The sequence below is a fragment of the Dermacentor variabilis genome, chromosome 4 (genome assembly GCF_050947875.1).
Source record: "Dermacentor variabilis isolate Ectoservices chromosome 4, ASM5094787v1, whole genome shotgun sequence".
NCBI lineage: Eukaryota > Metazoa > Arthropoda > Arachnida > Ixodida > Ixodidae > Dermacentor > Dermacentor variabilis.
In genome coordinates this window covers 86237924-86258605 of record NC_134571.1, presented here as the reverse complement: position 1 = coordinate 86258605, position 20682 = coordinate 86237924, and the positions used below count along the sequence as shown (strand labels likewise).

Genomic DNA, 20682 nt, shown 5'->3' with positions numbered 1-20682 from the left:
CTGTCGGCTTCTTCCAATTTGTCGCCCTGTTTGCTTGCCCGTTCCTGTGAAGGGTGCCTGCATGATCTGAGCTCTCTTATAACATTTCCGGAAGAAAGGGGAAGGATCGGCGGCATAATTAACATGCAAAGAAGCTCGCAAGCACGAACCATGCAAACTCGACATACAAACAACGGTGAAGCAAGGAGAGGGCAATGTCACATATTTCAAAGCACGCGGGTCAGCAGACGGAACGAACCGCGGGAAAAGAGGATTGCTCTCTGAACTTAGCATAAATGAGCATCAAAGAGATCTAGTAATCTGATGCCGGAGATCACAGAGTTGTCGTATGACGGCGCTCGATCGGGCAAGTCGGAGTCAGCGTGCAGTGAAATGGTATAGGAATTAAGCGTTCACGAAGGAGAGGCCTATTAAAAATATTAACGGGGGGTAGAAACACGATAATTGACGTGAGAATTGCCTTCGGCTCGGCATGCGCTGTGCCGTCCTTTATGAAGCAAGCGGGGCAGCTCACCACTTACAAGGGAGGAAGAGGAAGTGCAGTTTCCTCACCGGAAGGAGTTCCTTGAATGAGGTTACTCAAGAAATGCTAGGGGATGGCAAGAGAACGCGCGGCAATACAACAGCCGGATTGCACATTATGTAATTAAGCACCTGGAAGCCGGTAGCCTCCAACAAGCGAAAAAGTGACAAGCAGTATGAGGAAGAGCCACAGACAAAGGTTGTCATGTCTTCCAAGCTTCCAGATATCATATGAGTAATAGCTCCGCGGATTACACGTATACGCTGCGTAACTCATAGCTTGACGTTCATGGGACAGAAAATGCAAAGGTTACCACACGCGCGGCAACAGAAGTGTCGGAGGAAATATCCGGTACACGGCTTGGGAGGCCAAATAATCGGGATAGCGTACGCAAAAGTTCAAACAGCGGTGGAACAGAAAAATAAGTGAAGAACTCGGATCGCACGCACGTTCCAGACGTCGACCTATATACAGCACTGCTGAAGCGTAGCGCAGGCTAAAGCCGAGGCACACAGACATGTTCCTAATAAGAATTAGCAAGCGAAGCCGAGAATATGCGACGTTTGTGCGTGTTCTTCTATGTACTCTTTCCTGTGCCTTCCTGAACTCTTGTGCGGAACTCTTAAGTGCATGCGTTCGTACTCTTGTACCGTATACTGTTTTACAACAACTACAGTGCCTTCACTGTGCCGTGCAAAGGCGAGTATATACATAGCTGCTGGCAGCTAGAGGGCCCCACCATCTGATGTGAAATTAAATCGATAAAAAAAAATGACAGCTGACTTACTTGGCCTTACAGAATCACAACCAAACTTCCAATGAATATATGTTTCCTTCGATTAGTAGCATTAGGAATTTCATTGGCCTGCATTTAAGCCACATACTTTAAAACCGTGCCCGCATACGACTTGACCGCTTGAAACTTTGTTCGCGTATTACTCTTCCCAACACCTTCATAAGGCTTTTTTTTTTTTTTTTACAGTACGTGCACTTAATCTACATGCATTTGACTTCGCGTACACATTTCCTATATATTGCCTCTCCTCCCCCCTCAATTTTCGCTAACTTTGATATCCGTGTGGTTTATAGCTCTCCCAGGGCAACAGGCTAAATAGGGCGCCGTTCGTAAGACGCACGTATAACCCTCCGGACCATTCGCATACGTAATCTATACCGCTAAGGCCGTAATTGGCCTTCAAACTTTAAACTTCGCTTACTCATTAGGCATAACCTGCCACTAACATTAGTCAATTTAAATATAAACAAATTACTTTGCCTAATTTGCCGAGGACCGCGGGGAATTTAAACCTACTATACAGGGTGTTTCAGCGAACACTTTCAAAACATTTCTAAACGTTGCCTGTGGCAGGTGGTACAATTCTAGTTCATGAGCTGGTGTACTCGAAGAGGCGAACACTACTTGAACAAGAAAATTGAAATGCATAATCGACTAATTAACTAAGATTCACTAAACAAGTTTTTAACTAATTACATTATGGCCTGTATTGCAATTTACAAATTCTAGGCGTGGAATTCGCAAGGCGGATTGTAAGATTGTAATAAGAGTGCAATTCATGCACAAACATTTACCGAGGCAAAGCTGAGCACGAGGCAAAGCTCAGCACGAAACAAATGCTTGACTTGGAGGTTATGTGAGGGGCCCTACAACTTCGTAATTTATATGTTTGCGGTTCAAGCAATAATTAAATAGTTCACTAATTAAACGCAATTAATTATTACTTCGTGACGAAAAAATACTGGCTGTAAGTAAACACGACTACGGTTACTATGCAGTCGGTACGATTTCTCTAAAGCTCTTGTTTCTTTTTTTTTTTAAATATTGCTCCAAGTTAACTGGCGCACCCGGTATACCTCACTCTGGAACACTTAGGTAATTTTATACAAATGCTGTAATTAAGCTACATAGGTAAAATGTATCGTATTTCATCCAGAACATGCTTCCAACTTGAAAATATAAAGAACTTTCCTCCTATAATTCACCTCATGCAGAGACCTGGAAAACCAACGACACGCTTCGTATCATGCATGAAAAATTGAGACAGAACGTACTTGGTGATTGCGATAGTCTTCTTGTCTCGTTTTCTTGCCTACACAAGAAAACGAAGTAGTCCCACGAGGCCTACTTCGAAGTACGCCAAGCTTAAACCGGTATATGATAACACCTTCTGATACATCCAGTCCGGGAACTTTCTCATACCACCTCGTATTTACAGTATTAAATTATGCAATGTTCATGTGCATTGGAAGGAAAGTAACGCAAGGGTAATCGATTACAGTGTAGTAATTGCTCAGTTACTTTCGTGGGACAGTAATTGGTCTCTGTAATAAATTAAATTTTTGAATGAATTAATTGCAATTGTAATCGCGGTTACCTTAATTTTTTATGTGTAACGTGCAAAAGCCTGTAATATTTCAAAGAAATGGGGCCGCTTGCACAAAGAATTTTACGCATGCGTAAATTTATACATGCTTAAAACGCCGCCGTAATGACTGTAAATATGCGTGCACTAAGTTGTAGCTCACGTCATCTCTTCTACAAAAAGTCGCAGGCTCGTTCACAGGGCGAAGCATCGATTGCAATAGTAGGCAGCTATACGAAGTAAGGATAGTAGTTTTATCGGCCGTGTAAACAATTGTTAACATTCGCTTACTAACTAAAATAACAAGCATGGTGTGACGCGCGCACAAGCAAACATGAATACGTCTCATTCGATGACCGCGGAATCTCCCTGTCAGAGCGCTGTAGTGAAAAAACGCGGCAGCAGCAGCGAGCGAATTGAGCTTCGCGCTGCCTGTCGCTTCAACGCGAACTAAGCAGCGAGTACGGAGCGCATGCGAAGCTATTAGCTCTCGGTGCACCTAGACTCTGTATTCTTCGCAGGTAGCGTTCAACATGGGGCCTGGGCGGCCGCGCCATACGCAGTAGCCGGTGGAGTAGAACCCCCTCCCCTCCCCCGGTGTATTGCGCGCTACAGAACACGGCGCGCTTCCTCCGCGCTTTCCACCCTTGCGCGCGCGAGATTGGACGACCATCGTCAGCTCACCCTCGCAGGCTTTCACTCGCACATACAGCCTACGGCGCGCAACGTCGATGCTATCGCCCTTGGACTTTATACCGAACATCATGGCGATGACGACGGCGACGGTAGAAATGCGCATGGAGTGTCCATATGATTTCTGTCGCAATAAAATAACAAGGCCAGAAAGCGGAAACTTTTCTTTCGGCGCCGTAGTTTCTTAACGCTACTTATTCGAAAATAATATCCCTCCGATCACTGTCCACACATTTGAACTTTGCTTACGAATAGATTTTGCAATAGTTCGTTTTTTTTTCTTTTAATTCTTTAGAGCTAACACTGACTGTAGTGATTCATTATGTGGCTTTTCTTTTTCTTTTTTGTGAGTATAGAACGCTAAGGCATGTGAATTCATTGACATTTTTCTGTCATTGCATGATGATTTTTTTTTTGCTTTATGACGTGCGTAGTTCTTGCATGGCGTGGCTATGCAAAGCATATCACACAAAAGTGAAGTTCAGGCAGCCGCTGTCAGCAACAGTAGACTGGCCTTCACATTTACAGTGGAGCGGAGTGCGACTATGAATAGCTCGAAAACGCTATATGCGTGTTTTCGCGTTTTTCTGAAAAAGACCAGGAGAATCACGAAGTTCATATGTTGAGAAAATGCTGGTTGCGAAATGGAGACATATTGTGAAGTGTGTTAGGGCATAAATGGAAATTGCTACACCCTCGTTTCCACTCTCTTTAGTGGAATTATATGAAACGCTGACAAAGTTAATACCGCTGCGCATAGGGGACATGACGTGAGCCGAAAGTTTGAAGTGCGCAGGCTAATTATATTTTATAAAAATCGTTATTCATCCCTATTTTTTAAGGGTTATACATACATACATACATACGTACGTACATACATACATACATACATACATACATACATACATACATACATACATACATACATACATACATACATACATACATGCATACATGCATGCATGCATACATACATACATACATACATACATACATACATACATACATACATACATACATACATACATACATACATACATAAATTTCGTTGGAGTACGCACTCCGTGGGTGACGCACGATAAATGTTTAATCTGCGTATAGGTTAATTACAGCTCTTGCAGCAAATTACCTATTCAAACTTTCTAGAGTGCCATGTATATGCAGCCGTTATCCGCAGTGTTTCCAAGAGTCCAAATTCACATTCGGTGTAGGGGGGGGGGGGGGGCATGTTAAGTGTAAATTATCGGGAGACCTTAACGCTCCTTACTTAATTAGGAGCTTTGCAAGTGATTACTGAACTCTCATTCCCCCTTCCCTATTTTTATGCATCATACAAGTATTGTAGGCCTCCTCGGTGAACTAAACGGGGTACCGTGTTTATATTTCGTGAAATGCGACAAAGTTCGAAGTCTGTGGGTTAATTGCGCCCTTTGCGATAAATTATGAATGTAAACGTTCCGGAACGCTATGCGTGTGTTACGAGCGGCGCAGAATTTAGCGCGTTGTCCTTGCGCAACGGCAAATACCACCGAGATATAATTTAGCGAAAATGTGGAGGAACACTGTGCCAGATTTGTGTGCGACGTTAAATTTCTGCTGATCAAATACAGCCTTTGTAATATATATATATATATATATATATATATATATATATATATATATATATATATATATATATATATTTAGCAAGTGCTCGAAAGCATTCTACGGCCATTTTAAGTTATGTTTCCTAGTATCCCGGAAAAGCTCTGCGTTACACCGAGCTTAAATTTAGTAGCAATTGAGGTGAATATTAACTGTAATGTGTGGCGGAACCTTTAGGACAGTTGCAAATTATTACTGAACCCTCTTTTGCAATTGGGTGTACATACGTGCGGATGTTCTTGTTCTTCAGTGGAGGTCTCTCTGACAATTGGAACAGGGCGTCCTTTTGTACTATACCTCTCATAAGCTCCACATTTCAATATCTCTGCTTCACCTGTCAGTACTCGGCATTATGCAGTCGCTCAATTCCGCATATCTTCATTTGACGTTGGCGCCGTTCCTGGTCAATGGAGCTGCATGGGAGGCATACGGGAAGGCAAACGTCGCGCCGTTATTACACTGCTTTGACTTCTGGAGATACACAGGTTTGCTAAAAGAGTACCACCTCCGCAGTGAAGAAGCCGATCGAGGATATTCTGTGCGGCCGGGCGCCGGGCAGCAATGCTAGTTGGGCCATAGAGTTGCGCGGCTCGCGGAGACACACCACCTAGAAGCGGTGTTATAGCGAGCGCCATCTGCATTCGCATTCGCCCATCTAACGCGCTGGCGACGTGGCTCCAGGTGGCTCCAGGTCGGCGGCGCGCTTCGCGTCCCCCACCGCTCCGCTAACCTCGCGACGGCCCTTCCCACAGGAGGCTTCCTCTCGCTCTCCGACGAGCAAACGGAGGGCGTGGGGGTCCTTCGCTTTCCCGACACTCTCGCCGCCGTGCGCCCGCTCCCTCCGCGGCGTTCGTTGCAAACTGGAAAGGTGCCACACACCTGTGGACTTCCTCTTCGTAACGCGAGCCAGCCGCAGCGACCTGCGGCTTCGTTTTTTCGCCGCCGACAACGCTCATCAGACAGCTCGATCACGGCGCACTGTGCGCGCTCATCTCGTGCGGCGTCCAGATGACACGGCCGCCGGCAGCGGTGCCGTGGTGGTGGTGCCGTCGCCCTACGGTCAACGCCGGGTGCTCCAGCGCGGTAGCCGCCACCGGCGAGTGTTGTTCCTCTTCCTGAAGAGTGCGGCAGCAGCCAGGCCCCCGCGGCGAGCACCGGTCCGTCGCGGCAGCGGTGGGAAAGGCGAGATGCAGCAGCGGCCGTGGTGGGGCCACCGCGAAGGCCGTGAACCGTCCTGGCAGCCAAAGGATGTGCGCAGCCCTGAAACAGCGACGGCAACGATATCGTGCGGTTGTGCGTGATGTGCGAAACGCGCCGACTACCACTGCGCGGGGCTTGGGAAATGTAGGCCGCCGCCGACGCTCGCGGTGCTCCATCTCCGACCCAGCCTCACGTTGTCGCATGATTTTGAGTCCTGTGCATTGATGGTTCCGTCACCGGATCTGCGCCAGGAAGCATGGCCATTGTGAATTCCGCCGGATGCTGCGAGCTCTTCGCTGCCGGCGTCTGCATCGGTGTTTATACCATGGTAAGCGTGCATCATCGGTGCACCTCTGTTCATATTGCTCAGGGTGAGGACGACGCCTGCATACAACTCGAGCGTACAGCGATTCACATAAAGCGCGGTTTCGGTATCCCCTGTGTTTTTTGAAGCTATTCGGTATAGATATATGGCCACCGAGAATCGGCGCTGTCATACGGTAGCCAAATGACCCGTGCAAAGTTCCGGCATGTGACTACTGGAAGAACACAAGATCGACAGTTGGGGTAACTGTAGATCGTACGTGTTCGTACGTTCGTGCGAGAAGCGCCGAGCCGGATAACGATACAAACTATGGCGTCTTTATTGTTTTTGTTTTTCTTTTCCTCGTCACCTGTGCGTTTCGTCTTGTTTGGCGCAGCCGCCTTCATTGAAGAGTAGCGTACTTTCGGAGCGGGGGGTTCGTAGACCTGTGGCAAATGATCGATGATGTAGGTGCGGTTGGTTCCCGTGGAATCGAGGCCTAACAGGAAGCCAGTTAGGCGGGCACGTGGGAGCTCGGTTTACTTTCACCTGTCGCTGCGGGGACGACGCCGTGCCCGCTCTTGGCACCCTTTCGCTCCGGTGCACACTTGTCGCGCGTAAGAAAAGCGACTGTTTCGCGAAGCGCGCAGCCCGCTTCGCATAATGCATACACATGGTGCCACTCGACACACACGCGCGCGCACACGAGTGCTTCTCGCTTTTCACCCCTCCCCCCTCCTGCTACCCCCCCCCCCGACGCCCCGTTTGCTGCCGAGAGCAGCAGCTTGGCGTAGTCACGAATCTTCACCGCCCCAGTCGTAACGCGCACACGCGTGAAACGAGAGTGAAGAAGAAAATATATGGGGGGGGGGGGGGGCGCCTTTGCGGCGCCAGACCCTCTGTGTTGGCACGAAAGCACGCAGGCGTGTTGTGAATGATATTTACATCCGCGCATCTTTATGTGCATACGTTCCCACGCTTGAACGAGCTTTAGAAGGAAGTGTAAGGATGCAGGAAAGAAAGATGGCTTGAAGTTAAAGAAAGAAAGAAACAAACAAAATAGGAGAGAAATAAAGAAAGTTACTCTTGTGGGTATTTTGAGTGCTCGCGAGGCTGGCCCGTCCGTCAGCACTCCCTATACTGCACCACTAGAATATAGTGTCCCACAACATTAGGAGCTGTGCTTCGCCAACCTTTCCGAATGACTGATTGGTTTATTGTTTGATTAGTCCAGGTCATTGAAGTTTTATGAGCGCCGTCTGGAAGTGCGTTGACCGCCCCGGTTACTAGTTAGTGGATCCGGCGCAAAAATAAATAAATAAATAAATAAACCCCAGACAGGGCCTATGGGCTGGGCTGACCGCGCAACCTTTATGATCATAATTAAAAAAGGGTCTCTCACTTTATGTCTTCCTGAAGATTTGAGCTGGCTGATTATGCCGTTGTTTTAGAAATGTCGACATTGCTGAGTCTCCCAACCCCGTCTGACAGGAGGGCCCCGGGCTGCAAAACCAACTTGTTTGTATTGGAACACGGCGGGCCTTTCCCCTGCTGACGTCATTGTTGACGTAGAAGCCCCCTAGCTGGGATCGCTCGTTTGCGGGGATGGTGAATCACAGGAGATCGTGATTTTTACTCAGCTCCGTCGGCGATAGTACCACCAGTACCAGTTCAGCACAAATACAAAACTGTGAACACTTCAAGTCGTAAATGCCTGGCCAGCCAGGTGTGATTATATAGGTGTCCTTTGGAAATCCCATCTTTTATTATGAAATGAGTGCATTAAAAGATTGAGGCAACGATAGGGTTTCGTTCGGCTTTAGAAAACTACTATTTGTCCTTATGCACTGTTTGCCATCAATTTTTTCAGTATGGGTTATGGCGACCAGCAGCAATATCCTTGTGCAAGCTTTTTTTACATGTATATCAGTCATTTGGAATGTTTATTACTGTGAAGAATTATCGTTCATTTTCGAATGCGCTTCGATTCTTTTTGATGGTCAACAATAGATTGACAGTGGCTAGTCAGACACATTGTGTGACGTCACGGGGGGGGGGGGGGGTCTCGCTCTGCGAGGTGAAGATTGCGTCGCCAACTGTCCTTGCCCTTTACACCGTTTTCTCACACACCAAATCTGTGCGCGCTCCTGATGTCTATGCGGCGTGTACAACACGCAATTTCGTAAGCATATGCGGTATGTACCACGCGCAACATTATTAACAAATTAATTATGGGGTTTTACGTGCCAAAACCACTTTCTGGTTATGAGGCACGCCGTAGTGGAGGACTCCGGAAATTTCGACCACCTGGAGTTCTTTGAACGTGCACCTAAATCTATACGTACATGGCTGTTTTCGCATTTCACCCCCATCGAAATGCGGCCGCCGTGGCCGGGATTCGATCCCGCGACCTCGTGCTCAGCAGCCCATCACCATAGCCACTGAGCAACCGCATTCAGCTGCGCAATATTTTAACCTATGTGGTATATACAACGCGCAATGTTATAAGCACATGCGGCATTTACAACGCACAATATTATAAGCCTATGTGGCACGTATAGCGCACAATATTATAAGCCTCTGCGGCACTTACAACGCATATTATAAGCCTATACGGTATGTACAACGCGCAATATTGTAAGCCTATGCGGTATGTACCACGCACAATATTATAACCTATGTGGTATATACAACGCGCAATGTTATAAGCACATGCGGCATTTACAACGCACAATATTATAAGCCCATGTGGCACGTATAGCGCACAATATTATAAGCCTATGCGGCACGTACAATGCGCATTATAAGCCTGTACGGTATGTACAACGCACAATATTATAAGCATGCATATGCAGTATATGTAGAACACACAAATACGCACGCACAGCACAGTCTCTCGGGGACAAGCCGAGATGCTCCCTGTGGAGCCGTGTTTTGAACCGCCATACGTCACATTTAATTTATTGTTCCTGGTTAGAAATACTTCAGGAAAACGCTCGGCAGGTGTCGTGACGAAACTTGCGTTTAAAAATTACGCAAGAGAAAAAACGCCTGCAGTGTGCGCCGTATTCTAACGTTTATCATTCTTCCTTCTTACTTATTTTTTCTTTCTTACGCGCGCGCTATGTTTCTCGTGTAATGAGTTGTAGTAGTCCTCTTTCCTCAGACATCTGACGTCATAGAGTTAGGTTGATTGAGGAACGCCATAATTGGCGTAACACTATTATCTATACGTGTACCTCTCCGTCCTGGTTTATCGCGTAGCATGCTCTACATTTACTTGTTATTATTTTAAATTTGAGCATTTCCCGTAGGGCCATTCTGCGTTGCATGAAGGGGAGGGAGGGGTGGACATAAAGCACGGTAAAATGTGTCCGCCGTTTTGCGGCCAACCACATCCGCTGGAGTAATTTATGTCATTAATTGTTCTCGGAGGGGAAAAAAGGAAAAAGGGAAAAAATGAATCTTTTCATTGAAGTGCATGGTTAAACCTAGAAACTGTTTTTCAAACGGGACTTCACATAGTGGGCTGGCTGGAGATAATTTTTTAACGATAAATTTCGTTTTGTTTGTCATAATAAATCAAATAGAAAACTTAAGCCGCGGACACTCTACATTCGTTCCCTCATCGAGCGCCGTTTTAAGAGTCTCGCTTCATGTCAAAGGTTCCTGCAAATTTCTCATGCCTCCTCAGGACAGATGTTGCTGCAATAGACTGGGTACGATCCACTGCGTCAACGTGTGCACCACGTGACGCACTCGTGTACTGGAAAGCATAGTGTTTCCTACAAAAATCACTACAAGAAACTGTGGCGCTAGTGTCTGCGGGAGCTGCAAGTACGACGCAAATCAGAGAGCACGGGAATGGTGGGTAGTGTGCATGGATTTGCTTAAACTTTGACCTTCTGGCTTCAAACGGGTTTGCTACTTTGCAAATTGATCATTTTCAACAAGATATTGCGTTATAATGGCATCAATTCGCAGTTAATGTGCATGCAAGCGGTAACTTATCGTCTTCGTGTTCGTATGTTTAGATAAAATATGATTTCTTGACAATTTGGAAAGATAAAGCGTACTAAACCACGCCGAAAGAACGTTTAAAGCCACATGCATGAAGTTGAGACGAAATCGCTCCCATGACAGACAGACAGACAGACAGACAGACAGACAGACAGACAGACAGACGGACAGACGGACGGACGGACGGACGGACGGACGGACGGACGGACGGACGGACGGACGGACGGACTATTTAATGACGTTGCATGTGTCTGCCTGGTCATGCGCCTATAGTATGACACTCCAGATGACGAGGGTGACGTATGAAATGACGCATTCATACGTACAGCACACATCGCAGCATACGTAAGCGCACACAGTAATAACAAGCAACTTAAGTCATCTCCGAGCGCCTTCGTTGCGCGCCAAGCACTACCAGCGAAGCTCCAAGGTCGAACCACATGGTGCAGCTCTACGGAGCTGACGCGTAAAAGCGCGTGCAGACGCGCCATGTGCATGGCTTCCACAGAAGCTGGCCAATCGCAGCAGCAAAGTTCCTTCTACAGCATGGCGTTTGTAGTAAACTCCCTGCCGGAACGTGAGTCGGTGCGCGTTGAGGCGACTGTCCTCTCTCACCTTGGAGGGAATGTCCGCAACTTGTTTTTTCGCTGACAGAATCGGACACCGGTATACGCACTCAAAGCAGGCCTTCGGAAGGAACATTCCTCGATATCGGGGCTCCCGCAGCCGGTTTCGGATAAAAGCCAGTGGCCCGTGCCGGCTTTGACCGTCCGTGGCTCGTGAAGGCCGAGGCTGCGATGCACCGCCACATGCCGGGAATCTTAAACAGCCCCGTTGAAAAGCTATGCGATAGTTCGAGTATATACGCTTCACGGGGGTTTATTGGCACCATCTATGCGCCTGCACGCATCCACCACGTTTCGAGGGTTTCGCAGTGTTTCGATCCACTTAAGCAAAGCAAAAGAAAAACAAAACACGTCTCGCTGCCAGGCTCGGCTTTTAAAATTTTTGAAAGCGCTATATCCCGAGAATTTGACGCGCACGGCGTCTTGGAATATCCGCGCGAGAAATAAAGTGCGGCAGGTCGCTGCCACATGGAAAAACTGCCGAGAATTTCAACGAGTCTTGTTTTATTGTTATTGTTCGTTTAATTGTCGTATAGAAGACAGAACTCGGGAGCTGCGGATCATGCGGCACTTCCAGAGTGACCTTAACAGCCCTTAGCGTGAAGGAAACGTCCTTGCACACGCGAAGAAAAAAACTGAAAGAGAAAGAAATCGTAAGAAATGTGATACAACATCTACGTTTCTAAACGCAACGGCGCCGCATTAAACTATCACATAACAATTAACTATGTTTCCAGTGCGCGCAATAACTGCTACGCTTCGCCATAGCGCGATTTCGACAGTACCCTGCGCTTTAAGTGTAGGCTAACCTAATATTTTTTCCGCCGTCGTAACTTGCATCACTTCACTTTTCGAGAGAGATGTAGACGGTATCTTTAATTAGAAGCCGGAGATGTTTGCTTTGCTGGCGGCCTGGCGTGCTATAGTGCAGGTGTTGGGTGAAAGATATGATGTACGAAGGGGGGACCCAAAAATAACCGGTATTACCTGATAAAAAGCATGGACATTATTTTTTTAAAGAATACATTTTTTTTTTCACACACAACATTAAAGGGACACTAAAGAAAAAAATGATTTCTTCTGCATCAGTAAGTTACCTTTCTATGACACCAAAAACACCACTCTTACCTCGATAAGACGCTTGGTAAACTAGAAAAAGCGCAAGAGCGAAAGGCGGGTGGCGACGCCTCCTTGAAGTTCCAGCACCTGGTCGCTGTGACGTCACGGATTTTGATGGCATCTTCTAGGGCCTACTTAATTATATAGCGGTACAGATTGACGACATTGTGTTCTAAAGGAACCAAATATTAAGCATGGCAAGTTTCGGGAACCTTTACTCAGCCAGCGTGGCCCTAATGCGACACACTGACGGCACAATACGGCAGAATACGTCACACTGACGTACGCGTCGGTGTTTCGGCGCGAAATTCAAATACTGATACTTCGACCTTCATTTACTCATCTAATAATCAAACTATTATTTTGAAATGACTGCCTGCAGGGTTCTCAAACAATGCTTTTTTAGTCTCAACTGATTTATTGTTTCGCTTTAGTGTCCCTTTAATCACACTCAAAGTTTTCTCCATTAATTCTAATCCACTTGTCCAAACGTTCATATCATTGTTGGAAGCACCTTGAAAACTCGGCCTCTTTCTATACCTGCTAGCGCCGTCGTGGCATTGCGTTTGACTTCGACGACATCGGCAAAACGCTTGCCTTTCAAGTCCCTTTCCATCCGACCGAAAAGGAAGAAGTCCGCGGGAGCCAAATCTGGGCGAATAGGGTGCGTGGTTGGTCAAGGTACACGTCGACGTGGAGGCCAAAAAACCGGCGAACACCGAGAGCCGTGTGCACGGGAGCGTTGTCACGGTGCAGGAATCGCTCGCCGAAATTCCGCACGGCCGGACGTTTTCGCGCCGCACTTCTGCGCAGCCGTTTAAACAGCTGCAAATAGAATTCTTGGTTGATGGTTTGGTTTTCAGGGACAAATTCTGAGTGTACGATCCCTTTGATGTAAAAAAAAAAGAAGAAGAAGGGAGATCGGCGTCGTTTTCAAATTCGATTTAACCTGAGGAGATTTTTTCGGACGAGGCGAGCCAGTTGACTTCCACTGACCTGTCTGTTGTTCACTTTCTGGATCGTACCCATAGCACCGTGACTCGTCGCCTGCGATGATTTTGTTGAAGAACTCTGGATCGTCTCTGTCGGCGTCCTTCATTGCACGACAGGCTTCCACGCGACGATCCCTTTCGTCTTCGGTGAGAAAGTCTGGGCGCAAACTTACCAGCCACTCGTCGCATTCCCAAATAGTCGTGCAAAATGCGCTGAATGGAGCTCCAGGATAACCCGGACAAGTCTTCGAGCTGGTCGATTGTTCTGCGTTGATCTTCCTTGAGGAAATAGCGGATTTTGGCGATGTTGCGCACTTGAAGAACGACGGTAACGGGGCTGATCCTGTATTGTCCCTCCGCCCCTTCTTTTAAACCGAGCAAAGCATTCGTACACTTGCATTTTACTGAGATCGTGTTCTTTGTAGGCTGTTTGCATTATCACAACAGTTTGTGCTGCGTTCTTGCCGAGTAGAAAAATAAAACTTCGCAGCCGCACGCTGTTCGCGAGAATCTGCCATTTCTTCGTGTCACGAGTAAACTACAGACACGCGCGCACACAGAACTGCTAGAGAAAGCACACGCGTCGTTGTCTGTTGACGCCACTTGGCTTACTGGCTCAGGAGAGCTATAGGTCCTCACACAGCGGCCTATCGGTGCAGCCTCGTACTACAAGATGTGCAGGTCTACGATTCCGGTTATTTTTGGGCCGGATCGACAAACATGCAAACGCCAGGTATACCTATACAGGCATGCACAGGCACTCAAACTGTTCGTAATATCTCATTGAGGCTTTGAGTTCTCAGAAATATTAGTATTTCTCTGCGCGCAATGCGCAAGCAGTGTTTCTCCGCGGGCCAAGAATGTCCCGAGGTCCTTTACTTACCGAGTCGAGTCGAGCTCGCAACAGAGCACCGTCGACCACCTCATGCTTCTGCAGGAGCGTTTGTTGCTGCAAATAGCCACATGGACATTCTTCGTTCTTTCTTTCTTTCTTTCTTTCTTCACTACACCTTCATGGCGAGGCAGAGGTCGATCTGACTCAGAAGTCGAGGCAACTCGACAAGCAGGCTGTGCCCGCGCCTCCGCTCGTCAAGCCACCCCTAGCAGGTGGGCTGACCGAACGCGCCTCGACGCTTGTTCGTCCCGACCCGCTAGGATTTACATAAACATGACGACCAGTTTTGGGCGCGGCAAGCCGACTCGACCCGACTTTAACGGGTTCATGCAAATCTGCCGTGAGTCATTATGGGCTCTAACGAAAAGGAATTAGCAGTGAATATGGTGTAAAAAAAAAAAACAAGAAACAGCTGCTTCCGCGGTCCAATGCGCCTAGCATTCGCCGTTTTTGTTTGTCTCTCGGTAGTTAATTTTCCCGAAAACGGGGTCAACTGCCCGTGGAAGTCACCTTTCTTTTAACACGACACCAAAAGCGACAAATGTTAAAGGAAGTCTATATAGTAGTCATGTGCAGAAAACAGAAATTACTATTTAAAGAAAAAGTTGGGAACTCTGTAGAATGAATGTATGAAAGTTTATTGAATAAAAACTGGCTCGTGGCTTATTGGAGGGAAAGGGGTAGCAAAATTGTGTAGGGAGGCTTGCCTCTCTATAGCGAAGAGCCAAAGGCCATTGAGTTCCTGTTGGGCCGGACAGTAGGTTCACGAATCGAATGTGCGTTTCACTCTTTTGATTGTGCTTATCCCTGAGCAGGTTCAGTGCTGGACAGAACCAGAAAAGGTAAAAAATTACTTCGAAAGGTGAGACGGACGCCAAAAGTGCACGGCCAATACAGCGCCCAGTTCGGCTTCTGTATACAGTAACGTTGACTGGGCATTTAACAAATATTCTACCGGTGTCACACGTACACTTCTGATCGCGACGAGAGCTGATCCGGATCGGACTTGATCCGAATCGAGTGTTGCTACACGGTCATTTGCGATCGCGAGCTTGCGGGATCCGGATATGGGCGATCGCGATCCGAGAATCGCGATCAAGACCCTAGATCGCGATCGCAGGCTGACGTCTGCGCTCTCTAGCGCTGTATTCTGAAAGCGCTAAAAGCAAGAAGTGAAGGCGGCTCAATAAAAAAAAAAGTTAAAAATATTTTTACTTGCAGCAATAAGCCGTAATATTGAAATATTGCCCAAATTCAAACATATTTTGCAAATCTGAATTTGTAGCTAGAACAGGATCGCTATAGAACCTTGTAGCAGCGACCATTATTAATCGCGATGAAGAAATCAGATTAGGCGCCGATAGTGATCATAAATGTACGTGTGGCACCGGTATTAGAAGCAACCTAACGGACAGCAGCTAGCTACGGTGCGATGTGCGTAACTTCGACCCCTTTGTATCGTTGATCACTAGAAGAGCATTCTTTAGAAGCACAAGATAACTAGGCCAATGTGAGCCCAATGCTGGAAAACACAGTCTTTACATCGGGCAACGTTGACCTTGGCGCTACTTACAGTGGTATATTTGGTAGTCGTTGTTTGAGTATCCCCATGGTATAGAGTGTACAAATCATACGTGTTTCCCATATATACAGACATGACACGTGGAGGCTGAAGTCATTATGAATGACCTCAGCTTTGCCGCTTAATACTTGTACGTGCATGCAACTAACCCAGCAACAAGTAGTGATATGACCAGAGGACTTGCTCAGAAAGAGCAGTGCGCGCTCGAGTGTGCCCTTGTACGGATAAAATTAAACTGACTTACTTCGAGATCAATTACAAATGTCTAGGGTATAGCTTTCGATAATTTGGCTCGATCAGGCCGGCACCTCGTGTGACAAATACTAGTCCCACACAAGTTAAGCAAGGAAAAGCGCGGGAAAAATTATCTGTGATGTTCAACGAAATGTTGTAAATTGTTCCGATAAATCAAGCATTTCGGCTCCTCTGATTCTTCTCGCTGATACGCTATAGTCAGACACGACATCCTAGTCGAACAAAATAAATCAATGGGCACCAGTCAACCAGTGAACACGAAGAGAGCGCGGCCATGCTATTAACTGTTGCGTTCGAGAAATTTCTCCAGAGTCTCCTTCTCTTTCTGAATTCGAAAAGTTTGCTCTAAAATGCCTAGACGGCGTGCACATAGCGTGTAATTTTCGATACCTTCCGATTCTTGGCCAATCCCCTGCAGTGAGTATGCGCATCGGTCAAGCCAAATAAAATCTTAGTCGCGAGGCATTTTACGCCTTCGCAGATATCTTTGCCGCATATTTTCTTCCCGTACTAATAAATGGAGCAATTCTTAGCCAAGACGTACGTGTTCTGGAAATGGTCCGCTGGTGTCGTTGGTATTGTGGTAAAGACGTCTCCCCCTCGTGGGCATGCCTAATAAGCGTGCATTCCTCGGTTCTATAGAGTGGAGCAGCCCTTGAGGAGCAATCGAATTCGCGGGTGGCATCCAGTGTGCGCAACGGTGTGCTTCCAGAGCTGTTTGCGTCTCGCGCGCTCGCTCACTCCTCGTACTGCACGCATGCTTCCTCCGCGCTGCTCAAGCAGCGTTCCGCGCCAGCTAGCCGAGGGCACGCTCAGTGACCGCGACGCGTGTACGCGCACTCCACCGCAACACGAGAACGTTTCATAACTCTCTCATTACAACTTCAGTTGTAGGACCAGATGCACGGCCTCGCGTGCGCGGGGAAAAATAAAATAAACGCTCAATATAAGTCTCTGCACCTATACGAGTATATTGAAATGAGTAATCCTTTATGTGGCAGAACGTTTCCGTTTGTATGTGTGTGTGTGTGGCTTGTGTTCAGGAACACTATATAGTGTGCAAACAATTGTGCGAACAAAACATCCGGGAGGGGAGAGGTACAACGGTGACTTTCCCGACGGCGGAGAGAGCCACGCGAAGTGTATGCCCTCGCTTTCTCGAGGAATGGGTGACGACGCCAGCGGTGCCTTTATCTGGGTTAAATGTTCGCGGGCTACCCGCCCTCCCCCGTTGAGCGGTGGTTCCCGTGGGGCCTCCCCGGCGTTTTGTACTTTTCAGTTTAAAGTCGTAGGGCGCTGCGCGCGTGCATACGCAGTTTGTGCCAACGGGTGTACTCGAAGAATGGGCGCGCGTCTCGGCGTCGTCTTCTCCCTTCGCACGCCCGCTTCACGTGGGAGAACCGGCACGGGTTTTCCTTTAACTTTACGTTTTTATTTGTTTTTTCCCCCCAGGGACCATGGAAACACGCGTCCAACGATGTTCGAATGAGAGGAAACGAAGAACCCCCGGAGGGCATTACGCGAATACAGGTTCTTTTGCTGGCATTCGCGTACGTGGTCGTTTCTTTCTCGGCCCCGGAGCGCTATCTGTCCCCGCAATTTTCTAAAGGGGATGCGTGGGCATACAACCTCGCGGTGGTGATGTCACAGCCCGACAGCGTTCTTCAAGAGGCGACGCACGCGTTATGTCGAAACACGTAAACTCTCTGGATAACTTCTGCAGAACCGCGTGGCTGAGTTCGTATCTTTACTTCTTTTTTTTTCTTTTACGTATTGCACTCCCTTTCTATCTTTATAGCGCCTCACCTCCTTGTATCTTTCGTTTCCTTTTCTCTTTAACTTCTCACGCTTTCGTCTCTCACTTTGACTCGGGCGTTGCCGAAATACACGTGCTGTCGAGGAGGGAAAAAAACGAAACGTTGATATGGAGAATCTTATTCTTCCAGCTCATTGCATAGCGAAGGTCTTAACTGTGTGGCAGGCTTGATGCCTTGAGAGATAACATACGAGGGTTTATATTGCCGGTCGCCTGCTCCTACGTTCACGTGCTACATGAAGCCTACAGTTGGATGTTCCCAGGGCTCCCAGGGCTACATATATCGTACAGATGCACAAATACCCAAGAAAGTTGACGGAGCGTTAGCTGCCGTCGTAGCGTAATGTGGAATATATGTGTGGTTCGGTTCCCATAGGCGAAAAATTGTAATAGGTCCACTTTCATATTTGCCCCTCTTTTTCATTATTATTTTTTTTAATTATGGGGTTTTACGTGCCAAAGCCACTTCATGATTATGAGGCACGCCGTAGTGGAGGGCTCCGGAAATTTCGGCCACCTGGGGTTCTTTAACGTGCACCTAAAGCTAAGTACGCGGGCTTTCTCATTATTTCTACATCTTAAAAAAAAAGTGAACCGTTTATTTCGTACGCCTTCCTTGCATTCAATGCCTGTTGGCTCCACGTGGATCGAAACGATGAATAAATATCCGGCTACAGGAAGGTGAGGAAACAACAAGGCTAAAGACGCCTGAAGACCTTACCTAAAGTTTTAAAGCCACTACAGGAGGGGCTAGAAAGAGATAGAGATTGAGGAAAGCAATAAGGTTAGCTAAACTTTATCCAGTTTGCTACCTTGCATGTGGGAAGAGGGACCGGGGAATAAAAAGTGGCTGTCGTCGACTCGCGTATTTACGAAGCACACTAAAAAGCAGGCACAGGCCGCCTCCACAGCGGCAGTACCAGTTCTTGCATACCGTCGTCTCTTCAGAACGTCACAAAATTCGACTTGCAAGGTCCTAAGCACAATTGAAAGAGCGTAAAGGACTAGTGGGTAAGATACACTACGAAACTGTGAAATAATATTTAAAGTACGTACGCGGATGTTTTAAAAAGAACTGGTGCAACTTCGCGCTCGATGTCGAACGATATACCGCGTAGCTTCGCTATATAATTGTCTCAGATTACGCTCAATATAGGGCGATTCGAGACAGAAAGATTTTACTGATCAAGTTTCCCAGTAAGGGTGGAAATCAGTCTTTCCGCGATAATTGCCGGTATAGATATTAACGTCGTGGCAACAATGGTCGTTTAAGTTATTAACATTAGGGGACATGTTAAAAATTAAAAAAAAAGAGATAATGTACGTAAGCCAGTGGAAAAAACCCAGGTCTCGACTCGACCCTGTCGGGACGAATATTATTCCCGCATTCAGGCCTGAAACCGGGCACCAGATCTCCACGCGTGCGCAAATATGCCACGAGCGTAATTACGGAACACGTGCAGCTTGGAATTATACCCAGACTTCACAGCGAGCTTTCTCCCTATTTAGTATAGGAAAAGTTTCAGCGAAGGTGAAGAGAGTATTCGCGAAGAGCTCGTCGACAGAGGAAATCGTCGAATAAGTGCGGAACACGTTGTGGTGGAGCTTAAGGTCAAGGTGAACACTTGCCGGAATTGTGAGAAATCCAACGAGCAGTAAAATGGGACGGCGCTCTGCAGCAGTCACGGGATAGCCAATCCCAGATAGCAATTCCCGCCCCTCTCCCGACTTTCTGCAGTGAACAGTTGGAAAACCCAGATGAGGAGAGCAAGTTTCCATGCTTTTATTCTCTCTGTAAAGTCCTCGAATACCGTTCAATCGATTTGTGCGTGTTTTTTTTTTTTCGGCAGTGTATTGCGCGTTCGTAACTCATTTCATCATTGTTCTTCGTCGATGCTTCAGCGTCCGTCCAGTTAATACGGCAAGCGCCACAACGCAATTATCCTCGCTTTGCTCTCGTTTACGTATACCGCTCCAGTTTCGTTCCGCTCCGAACGACTTCATCTTGCCCGCTCCCGTTTGAACGGCGCTGTGTCACGCCAGAATGGAGCTTGCCCGTCCGAGAGGCGTAGAGTCCGTGGACCACACCACCTGGCGACCGAGCCTCTACCCGCGGGCGCGCCTTCTTATCGTCCTCATCTGCGGGCTTCCAAAAGCCGCCAACATCGGCTGACGTCAGCTCGAGCGAAGGAAATAAGAAAGAGCCACTCGAAGCTGACGCTCTCGGAGCGTTTAACGCTGCGCTTAGGCAGCGTGCTTTCGAGGCCTGCTTTTTCACAGCGCCGGGAAAGAAATGGGCGCGCGGGACAGCAGCGAATGACTTTGGCGATGATTGAAAGAATTCAGCAGAAATGACACACACACACACACACACACACACACACACACACACACACACACACACACACACACACACACACACACCCGCGCGCGCGCGCGCGATAGTCCAAGGGGCGGGTTGAAATGCTGCGAGCTTTCTTGAGAGCGACGCGAAAGAATACGCTCCCTGCGACTGAAGATGCTTATCAGCAGGCAGTCAGTGCGTATGAGTTCACAGAGGAAAGACGCGGATGTACTACCATTGAAGCGTGCGCGCACGCGGGTGCGTAGAGGTGGGGGAGATGGCGAGGGT

The 20682-nt window shown here is 47.6% G+C and overlaps 1 protein-coding gene across 2 annotated transcripts in view; it reads left to right on the top strand.

The window, feature by feature from the left end:
• The first annotated feature begins 6045 nt into the window (after positions 1 to 6045).
• The window catches only part of Rcd6 (Reduction in Cnn dots 6), a 98918-nt gene continuing 84281 nt past the window's right edge, over positions 6046 to 20682 (top strand). For both annotated transcript variants that reach the window (XM_075689718.1, XM_075689717.1), the window contains exon 1: positions 6046 to 6769. In XM_075689718.1, the coding sequence (XP_075545833.1) occupies positions 6698 to 6769 (72 nt within the window). In that variant the 5' untranslated portion in view covers positions 6046 to 6697. The remainder of the gene's footprint in view (positions 6770 to 20682) is intronic.